This window comes from Chroicocephalus ridibundus, chromosome 7 (genome assembly GCF_963924245.1).
Source record: "Chroicocephalus ridibundus chromosome 7, bChrRid1.1, whole genome shotgun sequence".
Taxonomy (NCBI): Eukaryota; Metazoa; Chordata; class Aves; order Charadriiformes; family Laridae; genus Chroicocephalus; species Chroicocephalus ridibundus.
The window spans coordinates 7,906,380-7,918,615 of record NC_086290.1 but is presented as its reverse complement, the minus strand read 5'-3'; the positions used below and the strand labels follow the sequence as shown (position 1 = coordinate 7,918,615).

At 38.6% G+C, this 12,236-nt stretch overlaps 1 protein-coding gene across 3 annotated transcripts in view; it reads left to right on the top strand.

The window, feature by feature from the left end:
- Window positions 1–11,266, top strand: part of ACMSD (aminocarboxymuconate semialdehyde decarboxylase) — a 51,156-nt gene extending 39,890 nt beyond the window's left edge. For 2 of the 3 annotated variants that reach the window (XM_063341908.1, XM_063341907.1), the window contains 4 exons: window positions 973–1,068; window positions 1,541–1,713; window positions 7,198–7,296; window positions 7,521–7,696. In XM_063341908.1, coding sequence (XP_063197978.1) covers window positions 973–1,068; window positions 1,541–1,713; window positions 7,198–7,296; window positions 7,521–7,583 — 431 coding nt within the window. In that variant the 3' untranslated portion in view covers window positions 7,584–7,696. Of the gene's footprint in view, window positions 1–972; window positions 1,069–1,540; window positions 1,714–7,197; window positions 7,297–7,520; window positions 7,697–10,590 lie in introns of those variants that run through there. The other variant, XM_063341909.1, reaches the window with a different exon arrangement.
- The last annotated feature ends 970 nt before the right edge of the window (window positions 11,267–12,236 follow it).

The following is a 12,236-nucleotide window of genomic DNA, read 5'->3' as shown; positions in this document are numbered from 1 at the left end:
AGGTAACGGGCACAAACTTGAACATAGGAAGTTCCACCCAAACATGAGGAGGAACTTCTTTCCTTTGAGGGTGGCAGAGCACTGGCACAGGCTGCCCAGAGAGGTGGTGGAGTCTCCATCTCTGGAGACATTCAAAACCTGCCTGGATGTGTTCGTGTGCAGCCTGTTCTAGGTGACCCTGATCTGGCAGGGGGGTTGGACTAGATGCTCTCCAGAGGTCCCTTCCAACCCCTGCCATTCTGTGATTCTGTGATTCCATCTTCACTTATTCTGTTTTGCATTGTTTTGTATTGCATGGTTTTGCATTGCCTTTAATCGAGGTGTTCTGAAAAACACAATATATATATAATACATATTCTACAATATACACTGGAAAATCTCAGTGTCCCAGTCACCAGTGCATTATCTTAAAACTATCAATTAGTCTTAAGCAGAGCAGGCTCAACAACACAGATTTAAAAAGAGACTAAAATTATTGCATTTACTTAACAAAGTATAATTAAAATATTTTCCTATATGTCGTAACTAAACCCCAAATCTGTGTTGGAATATCCACTGACATATCTGCCCCACATTCCACGCAAAAGAAACCCAGAAGCACGGGTGAGAAGAGAACCTGGCGTATTCCAGACTTGTCTTTGAGCTTGGATAACAGGGGAATCGAGCCTGTAGTGCGCAGTTCAGGACATATCCAACCCGCCTGTCAGCTGTCCTAGTGATGTAGGATAAAAACTGGTCTTAGAATTCAGATCTTAGCTTCCAGTCCGGTGTCCTCATTTCAGTTAATTAATGTTCAACTCTGTGTTCCTCTAGTAGAAATAGAAATAATGCATAACCTTTGGCAGCTGCTCTGTAACTATTATTTTTTCAGTAGGCTCAAGGCTAATTGAAGAAAATGAAGATAGCATTTAAAACTCAAATGGGAAAATAAAAATTAAAATTCTCATACAATAAAGCTTTTTTTGTTCTTAGGCATGCCAGCAGAAACAACCATAGCCATTTGCTCCATGATCATGGGAGGAATTTTTGAAAAATTTCCTAAACTGAAAGTTTGCTTTGCACACGGAGGTAAGTAATATACCATATGAAACACCTGCTCTTCAGTTGAGCATGATACAATTGTATTTTCTGGTATGCCAGCTAATAGAGTTACCATCTTAAGTCTGCCACCAGCTGAGTACTCTTTATCCCAAAGAAGATAATCTGCCAGATTGTCTGCATGTATGAACACTCTCTAGCCTGTTTCAGCCAGTGTTTGAACTGTTAAAACAGCCTTTCAGGGAAACGAGGAGGAAGGGGAGACAGGAAATCGTTTGGGGAAAGGGACAAGGAAGCAGCAGGAGGAATTTGGGCGTCACAGTAGTGAAGAAGTGGGAAAGCGGAGAAAGCAGCTAATGAAGGGGAAGGAACAAAAACTTGCTAGTGCACTTTCTTTCTTTCTAAATAGCTGACAGTAAAACTTACGGATCTCTGTTGATAAAGTGGCTTTTTTTCCTCCTGCGTATTTTCAGCTTCTGTTACTAAAAATTTCTTCTTGCAGGTGGAGCTTTTCCATACACAGTGGGGCGAATCTCCCATGGATTCAACATGCGCCCTGACTTGTGTGCAGTGGATAATAAGGTGGATCCAAGAAAATACCTTGGTTCGTTTTACACGGACTCTCTTGTCCATGATCGTGGTGCACTAAAGCTGCTGACAAGTGTAATAGGAGAGGTGAGTTTTAATGCTTCCAGAAGCAGGTGAGTCATTCTTTATTTAATTCTCTATGAAACAGCGAAAGGAGAAGAGAGGAAGAAAGCAGGAAGAAGACAGCGTATTCACCCAGTAAAATCATAACCTGAGCTATTACAAACTGATGTGCTTCTGCCACGCTGATAATGTTTCTACTATATGGAGTTACTGAAATGGTTTTAATCCAGGAAATCACGTGCTGTGAACCTTAGTTCAGTGAGGCTACTTCCTTGTGTAAGGCTGTTCAGGATGGAACTGCAAGCAGAGACTGCTTCATTTGGAGCCTTGTTTTCAAATGGTTTAATTTTCACACTCAAGTGTGTGCTTGAAGAAATCAGATTGTATTTCCACTTGGGAAGCTATAGGCAGAAGAAAATCAATACTAAATTTTTTGCGAGGATCCTGGAGAGCACATTAAATGTCGTGGGTTTGCAAAAATTTTTTAATTGTTAGAGTGTAAAGAAATCTCTGTAGTTTAGCAACCTGTTTAAATTAGGTACAGAATGGGAGAGAAAAATCCAAGAACATTTAAATAATTCCTTCTCATTAGCAAATGTTCAGAAAGGGGTTGAAGATGGCATTGCTCATGCCAGCTTCCAATGGATCACTACAAATCAGTAAGAGACCTGTATTTGTGTCTTGATCTCTGGACCTCATGGAGTTTCTGCAGCTAGCAGGCAGGTACCTACCAGATGTCAAAAACAGAAATGCAAGCTCTGATATTGACTTTCTTGTCTCAACAACTGTAGCTGCCATTTCCTGTTCATTAGTTTCTAGGCTCACATAGTACTTTCTCACATACGGGGCTGTTGCTGTTGTCAGGGCCTCTTGTATGACCAAAGTTTACAAAGACAGCTAAGCCGCCTGTTTTCTTTTTCTCTACAGAAAAGATACTGTTGAATTCCCATTTTCATCTCTTAACGGTGTGAACAGGTTGCTGCAATAAATCTGTACTAGAACTGGTACAGAGGTGACTTGCCTAGGCCAGCCAAAAATAATAATGCAGAAGAAACTATCGCTTTCCTTTATCGTGGTACTCTGTCCTATCTCAGCCTTTTGAAATTCATGCGTTTTCAGTCTGTGCTGCACAGGAAATCCGTAGCTTTGGGACTGGACTTCTGCCTGCAGCTCCCCTACAGTTATGCCTTTTAGGAAAACTTTGTATTTGAAGATTAATGAAAAATTCAACAATGTGACAGCACAACCACAGCTTGAAACAATATTATAGAAAGTTTTTGTAAAGTGTGTATGTATGTACGCATACAATAACACTACAGCTCTGAGGAGAGGAGAGAGAATACCTCTTTCTTAAATCCACCATGAGCCAAAAATAGATTTATGGCAGGAGCTCCATAAAATATGCAAAGAAACTACCATTCAGCCTAGTTCCGTGAGAAACAAATAAGATAAAAAGCAGGTCAATTTACTTGTCAGAAGACCTGCTAATAAGCTGTTAGTATTGGAAAGTTCTTATAACATCAGTGGGTATTAACTTGGGTGTCATTTGTTAATTTCTTTCTATGTATATAGACATGTTATAGCATTTTTTTTGTCAGTGCTAGTCCTAGCAAACACTGATGGAGAGATTTCTGTGCCAGGGATGAAGGTATAGGCACCAGATGGGTTATTAACAAAATACTAGGGCTCCAGCCCAATATTGATTTCTGTTAATTTCTGTTACCGACTTCTAAATAGTAAATACATCATGGTCAACATCCCAGGAATTTTTACCATGCGTTACCTTTTGAAGCAAACTGTAGCTTACAGTACTCAAGTGGCTTTAAGTAGTTTTTACAATAGATTTAAAAACTTTGCTAGATGTGATGTGCACTTCCAGGTTACAAGACACCCAAAGGCTTATGGAGTAACAGTTCAGCAGCACTTGCCTTCAGTTGTGTCCTTTTCTGAGAAGTCTCCCCAAATTTAGACCATGTTCATCCTAACGTCAGAAATTAAGTTTCTTAGCACACTAAATTTGACCAGTGTACCATGTAAATTTGACCGTGGGATGTTTCTATCATCTTTAATTCTCCTCTGAATACTTTGAGCTCAAGCAATGTGACGTGAGGTGGAACCCCAATGCTGAAAAGTCAGATCCCAAAAACTTACATGCTTTTAACACTCCAGAGAACTTGAAAAAAAGTATATTTTCTTTATCTTTTTCATAGCCTAAGGCATTTTATCCTTGAAAGAAACATTCACTTCACATTTTCAAGCTTTACTTTATAACCATGAAGATGAAAAAGCTTTCTCTTTTTTCTGATGAAAGTTAATATTCTTACATAATACTATTCCAAGTGTCAAATGCATAAAAAAATGCCAAATATCTCAGCCTTTTCAGTGCAGTCATGTGTTGGCAGAGTAACACGTAGAAGATGAATAAATGCTGGGCTAAGAACAGTGTGGTTGGGTCCTGAGGATAACAGTGTAACTTTACGAGCTGAAGGTTTGAAATAGGACAGGTCTCTAGAGTACAGCCAGGAGCTGCGCAGGAAGGGCATCGGTGTGTGTAAAGATATGCTTAGACATGGCTTCGGGGCCTCAGGGAACAGCCATTACCTGGCACCAGAATGTGAAGCCTTGGCTTTGAGCTTATGAATATTAAAATCCACAGTGACAGCTGTGATGAGTCATGCACATTTAACTTCATCCCTCCTTAGTTTTGGGTGCAGGTTAGTTGGAGCCTATATCCCAGTTAAAGGAAGCAGAAGGATAAATTCCTGAGAAAGAATTGTGTAAGACTGCAAAATTGCTGTAGTTCTTCGCTCCTCCCATGATGAGGTAGCTTGAAGTGAATATAAATAAACACAAAATCCCTAATGATGCTGGCTCTAAAAAGTGAAGAACTGGGTTGACAGGTGATTAAATGATTCAGTGTATCTCTGCAAAAACTTCCCCATGGTGATTCCTCAAGAGCCATCACCCAAAGGTAAAACGTTCTCTGGCCAGAAGTTGGAGCTGAATTGGCTATAGCAACCTGGCCTTTTTTTGAGAGGTATCCCAATAGTAGGAAAGAAGGTGAGATTCAAGGCAAATACAATTTCTCACTAATATAAGAGGTCAAACTCATGCTTGATGCCCTTTGAGATTCATTTTAAGATTCAGGTCCCTATTTCTGTGAAAAAGTTCTATTGGGTAAAAGGGTCCATGGGCATTAATAATTAGCCGTATGTACCTTTTTAAAAGGAGACATGCACAAATTAAGACATTGAACTAAAAGCCCTCTAGGGAAAACTGATTATATACTTTGGAATAATACAATAATACATTGGTTATGCTAGGAGTATTACTTATCTGCAGAAACTTCACAGGACTTCTCTGAGGCTGGTTGCTAAAGACAGGTATCGCAATCCCCATTTTATAGATGGGTACAAAACTGAAGCTCAAGAGTAGAAATTAATAACCTAATATCACTAGTAGCAGAGCAATAATGCTGCTTCTAAATTTTTCTTATTAATTTACAGCTCTTAATTTTACTGCTAATGAACAGATAACATGATTAGCTGTGAAACACTTTAAACTAGAGGAAAAGAAAAATATAATTGAAATAATACATACATTATCCCAATGAGGGCGTGTGATTTCTTTCTGCTCTGGTATATAGGAGATGTAAACAAGAATGTGCAAACCTTCCTGGCTTACTTCATCTTGACTAATAACCAGCTGGGCAAATACTGTGTTTCTTCGCCTTTGCTTAGAAATCCATTTTCTCATATAAACCCAGTATGCATATTCGTTGGGGTTTTTAATATGACACACATTTGTTTATTGTATCTGAAGAAAATGTCTTGGTATCAGATTGACCGTTATAAAGAAAAGAATGTATTTAGTTGCTTAAACGTACACACATCCAAATATATTTTGTTTAATTACACTCAAAACTTCATTTAGTAGACAGAGGGTATAAATTCTCCTAATCTTATGGCAAGGCTTCTATAATAAATTATAACACAACAATATAGGACAGAACAGTAGAATGCATGTCTTCTGTTTGGATTTCTTGTAAGATTTTTTATAGGTTCTTTCAGAGACTCTCGAGTGACATCTACTGGAAATGAAAAAAATAAAAATTAGAAAAAGAAAACATTTGACAAATAAGAGAAATGAACCATTTTATAAAATAAAATAACTGAATTATATTTTCTTCATCCTATTTCAGCATTGGTAGCGGAGTTCAAATATTATAACAAGTGCCACAAATTCATGAGCTTGACTTCAAATTCCTGAGACATTTAAAAACATATATTTTTAATGAAAACTGTGGTTTTCAAATATTCATGTCTCCAGGAGATGAAGCTTAAAGGAAAATAGACTTTTGATAAAATAAAGAGAGTTTGCAGTATGCAATCTCCAAGGTAGATAAAATGGGGAAATATCATTCCAGTGTGAAAATGAACCAATAAGAATGTGGACCTATTGAGGATCTGCCTATTTCTTTTCAGCTCTGATAATAGAAATTATGCATACAGACTTTTATTGAATTTTCTTTCCACTGCTTTCAGAAACAAATCATAGCATGTCACTCATATTCTCAGATATGTGTTTCAAACACACAGCTAATATCTGATCCCAGTTAAAGACAATGGCATTTTAAAAACATTATAGACTTCCAAAAATACGTGAAATTTTGTAAGTGAGATTTTGGTTTTGTTATCTGAAGCTGAATACTAGTTAAATTAAATTAAATTAAATTAGTTTTTTTATTTAAGTGTTTGTGGTAATTCTACATTGTGCCATGCTTTAAGTATTATCACATAGCAGTTATTACAGCTTTTAAAGTATCACATAAAAGATAATTTTGATTGCTTTGTATTTTTCATTACACATTTTTCTCATATATATATAATTTTAAGTTTGTGTGTGTCTGTGTGCGTGTGTAGTCAAGAACTTCAAATTCAGGAATGCAAATTCAAGCATCTTTTCTGAGTTTGGTGGAGAACTTTCTGAGATTCTTAAAGAAATGTGTCAAAAATGCTCATACTCATTTTGGACTGTACACAGCAGTGCAGAACATGCAATGAGCATGAAAAAGAACCAAAAAGTAAGCCAAGAGACAGAAAGAAGAATTCTGTTTACCCTTTATTGGCTGCTTACTTATGGCAACACTTAACCAAGATTAATCATTGCATTTTAGGTGAACTACTCTCAGAAGCAGTATGAGTAGTATTAGGAGACAATAGATGCCTTTCTGTTACATTTCAAACCAGCACCACAGTACAGAAAATCAACCTGAGTAGGAAATTACCATCTGTGTTGTATCCATCTAAGCTATACATAGTCAAGTCATTGTTTTAAAGCTTTCTTTTTTCCTAATGAAAGTCAGAACACAAAGATTATCTTCATATTCACTTTTCTAATTAATCAGTCCAATATATACATGTAATTTCCTGTGGTTTGTTATAAATTCCAGAAAGCACTTACAACTATATTGTTTAATGTTACTATAAAATGCTTTCTTATTACCAGGACAAAGTTATTTTGGGGACGGATTACCCTTTTCCACTTGGGGAACTGGAACCTGGAAAATTAATTGATTCAATGGATGACTTTGACAATAAATTGAAGGTATGACCTTTACATTTGGGGGGTTTTTACCACCTTTTTAAGCCTCTAGTTTTAGGCCTGAGATAAAACACTGAAAAAATCAGTGTAGTACACTGATTTCTGCAAAGGCTGGAAGAGGACCTTTAGTCTCTTTGCAACAGTTCACTTTAAAGAACAAGTAAAAGCTTTTGAGTAAAACATGAGTTAAGCACACACAAACATATGTATGTGTTTTGTTTTTACAGGATAAACTTAAGGCTGGAAGTGCTCTGGAATTTTTGGGTCTTAGCAGAAAACAATTTGAATAATTATGACGATACTAGAGAGACCAAACTTCGGAAATAGCTCTGAATGCTTAGGGAAACTTCAATTTGTATGTGCAATTATACAGATGAAAAATAAATTTGACAAGTATATTACAGTCTAGTGTTATTTCCAAAACAATAGCAAGGGTACTAGAAATCAGTACCCACAGGTATTTCTGTGCATTTGAGGATGTAGGTTGTCTTTAAACAATTTTTAAATCCCTGCTTTCATAAAAAAAAAAAGGAAAGATTTCATCTTTTGCAGTTGTAATAAGAATCTCTGAATGATAATCACCGTCATGTTATTAGGACTTGATTCCCAGGAAAAAAGAAAATTATGAGAAAATTATGACTTGCATCCGTTACATGTCAATCTTTGTTATGCCCCCCAAAAAAATTTAAAAGAACCTTAAAATGGAATTTAAACATAATTTTGTTGGTGCCCAATAAAAGGCAACATTTGCCTTTATCCGCTGATTGAGATTGTGGCGTACCATGCTTCAGCTCAGCACTGCAAGTATAGCACTGACACCTTGTAAATGTTGTGATAGGATGAAAAAGGTTTATGTGGGGACTTGTGCTTTTCAGCTGCCTCCTACACCACTGGCAACTTACTAATCAGAAACAATTTGAACAATATGGTTGTAGGTGCAGAAATGATGTATTTGTGTGGGTAATACTTTATGCATCACTGTTACTGTCAAAATAAATACTAGTGTTTGGCAACAGTAGGGTTTAATGTTCCATTCCTTAAAAAATACTTCCTACAAGTAAGGCTGGGTACTTTAAATGTTGAAACGCTAATGCTCTATCTAGTTTTGAGTCCTGCTATAGGAATGGAAAGATGGTTCACTTTATGGACTCTCGATTGAAATGGGTTTTCATGATTATCCAGTGAGTGCACAGGCATCCTCCTCCCGAGTCAGAAAAATGCTAATGAGCACTTGCAGTCTCCATTCTCATAGGATCGTTTGCTGGCTACGTGTGGTGTCACCATTCCTCTGTTTAGTCTTAGAACACTCCAGGAAGAAACAGTATTAGACAGAATTCGGTTTGTAGCTGTGTCTATAACTGTCCTTTTGTCACAGACTGAACGTGAAGGATGCTGAACATCAGCAGCTCCTGCTGATACCAGCCTCTGTTGGACTACAAAGAAGGCTTTGTCCTTCTTTACAGCGTCAAAAAACAAAACAAGTAGTTTGTGCAGGTTAATTATATGTGTTCCTAACTATTGTATTTGGATCTTTACTATATTGCTTCTCCAAATGTATTCCATAAATAAAAGACCACTGGACATCAGAAGCTGAAGTAGACAGCAGCTCACAGGTTTATGCCCTGCGAATATCATGTTTTCATGTAAGAGGAAAAGACGACCTAGATAAAATAGCTTTAACAATATCTGTTGTGCTCAGGTTTGCAAGACTTCTGTTAACCTTTTTTATTTAAATATCTATATGCAAGCATCGAGCTACTTATATGTACAATTTTTCAACCAGATTATTTTAATTAAATTTCAAAGTAGAAGAAAGGCAACTTCCTGCTCATGTAGTATTCTTTTCCTTCAGCATATTTGATTTTCACAGATGCTTAAATGGATTTAAGAGGAAAATGTATTGTGATTCCTACAGTACATTTTAATTGGATTAATTCTTCGGGGTTTTTTATGAATGAAACCTGTTAAGTGAGTGCGAATGCAATGTTACATCTTTGGGGACTAAGGTCCGGAACCTCTCCAATAACAAGAACGGTAGTTAATTACCTTAACCTGTGACTGAATAGGTGATTGCAGCACTCTGTATGGCAATTAATTAATGTGCATACCCTGCATAAATCATATTCATTATGCGCTGTCACTATTTAATGATGTTCTCCTTATTCTCAATGTGTTAAGATTTTTAAGACAGGGATATATATAATCTTCCCTACATCTTCCTTTATTTTCATTAACAAAGCTAATGTAAAATTCTAATCACAGTCAGACAAGAACATTCTTAATACTCTTCCAGCAATTATTGAAGGAATAAAAAAAGCAAGTTGAACACCCAAACTCCATTAGTTTTACACAGTGATTTAAACAATGAGGTAAAACATTGAACTTTAAGATTGTTAAAGACACAAAAATACAAAGGGAAAAATCAGCTCCTAATTACAACAGAAGTTTTTGTAGTTAAATTTCCTCTGCAAATGCAGAATCTTAAAGATGATTTACAATTGGGAATATCAGGCAAGTAATGCATGGCTGTCCGTGCTGCATTATACATCAATATATTTTGTTAGTGTTCTGTTGGGTGCGGTTATAAAACTATAACTGCTTGTAGAAAATTTGCACTGAAGTTGTAAAAGAACAAGTTGTAACATAACTTTAGGTCAACAAAACTGCTGTAGAGTGCTAGTGGCGTATGACTAAACATGAGAAGTTTTTTGGAGCTCTCATTTTGACTAATGATGATCAGAACTTTAAGTAAAGACAAGTACCTTTTTGTACCCTTTGAACCCCAGATCCAGTAATCTCAAGCTATTGCTGAAAATCAGTAACTGAATACATAAAGCACTTAAGTTTTTTTCTGTCCTCTGTATACCTGAGTGCCCAGTGAGAACTATCTGCAAGCTGCATTACAGCAGGTGTTAGCATAGATTTAAATGGAGTTGCTGAGTAGACCGTGCTTGAAATGTAAGGAAATTTAGGAGGACTATTTTTTTTCCTGAAGGGAGGAGAGACGGCTGCATTTCTTCACCCCACAGCCGTAAGAGACAGGATGTTTCATTCCAGCACTTTACCACGTAGGCTGTGTCACTGCTCGGGCACCTGAGTTCATCTGGGAACAAGCTAGAGGCTTAATGCTAGCCACACAAAAATAACATTTGGTAGCATATTATTATTTCAGGGTGAAATAGGAATGGTCAAAAGGTTTAGAAAGGGATCTTAATTCTTAGAGGTAGCTGAAGTGGGGGAGTTTGGAGAAGTTTCTGTTCAATGCAATGTGAGCATATGCATCTTCTCTGTGTACAGCAGAGTACCTGACTTGCTGGAGCCATCAGTCTGGAGGGACACCAGGTATCACTGGACAGCTTTAATTCCACCTTTTTGGCACCGAATTCCTGAGAAGTACTACCTGTAGAAGTTAGTTATTGCTTATAGAGGTGTGATTATCATATGCACCATACTCTGGAGATGCAGGAATTGCTGTGGGATTCTTAAGTGTTCCTGCACTGAAGAGAGACATGCTTTGCCTAGATGTTTGCTACTGTCGGTACCAGGAACAGAATTACAGGTGCATCATGCCTTTCACAAGCTTGACTTTTTCTTGCAGAATGATTGTAGTGACTTCAAATACATTAGAGCTTCCCACCTTCTCCCTGCAGCCTCTATTCACAGCTTTTTGCTCTGTCCAACACAACAATCAATTAGGATTTCCAGACATTTTAGCCCTTAAGACAGATGGTCTTTTATTCTGGTGCCCCCAAACAACTTATTTCAAATCTGCAAGAATCAGAAAGGCAAGTTTACGTTGTCCTCTCCATATGACAGCTTCTGCCCCCTTGTTTGTGCCGCTGTGCACTGTCTGTGAGGCAATACATGGGATCACTTGAAACACTTAAGAATGATACATAATCCATATGGATACACACATCACCATACTATAATTGTCAGACACGCACCACGCTAGCACCACCACTGACTTCACTGAGAAAAATGTGTGCTCCTACACATCAGCTGTTCAAACTACAGCACGTAAGCACCAGCCAGATTCAAAACATCTAAATGCATTCTTCACACATATAAAATGTGTTTGCTGATGGTGCCTATTTTTTTATTTCGATGGCAGAGATAAAATTTAATTGCCCCTAGTTAAAATAATTCAAAGTTGAAAAGAAGTATCATTATGGTTTCTAAACCACTGCTAAAATTCCTACAAACTGACCAAAATTTACAATGTAGCAAAGGAGCAGAACCTTATTGAATGTTCATGATAAAATAAAGAGATTCATCTTTTGTGTGACCAACGTTATGGTCTAGCCCAGAGCAGACCTTCGTCTACCAAAGGGCAGAATGGCGCAAACCTTGCACTGTGGTATTTGGGCAGGGTGACAGCGTCAGCCAACGCTTTTGCCTGGCAGGAAGAAGCTATTTACCCCGCTCGTGTTCCCAACTGACCGCCCCTCAACCGGGGAGACAAGACTGGAGCCCACGCAGAGGGCGGCCGCAGCTCCGGCAGGAGGCCGCCATAGAGAGCCGGGACAGAGACACGCACCCTGACCCTGCTGCTGTCAGAGGGAGTTTCCCCTCTCAGATGAGGAAAAACCCCTCGGTTCGCCGCCGTTTCCCGAGGGCCACTGTCCTCCCCAGCCCGCCCCACTGAGCCGCCACCAACGGACCCTCAAGCAACCACCACCTCACACACCAACCACCGCCGCCACGGGAGGGCTTATCCACGCCGCACCACCCACAGCCAATCAGCGCCCGGCAGCCAGCCAATGAAGAGGCGTGCGGCGGAGACGTCACTTCCGTAATTCTACTGCTCCCCTCTGAGGTGCGGCCGTTCATGTCCCACTATGGCTGCCCGCGGCAGGCCACGTGACTCTCCCCCCTGGGCGGCCGCTCTTGCTGCGCGGCCGCCGGACTCTATAGTTCGGGGCGCATAGGCGGGAGGCTGG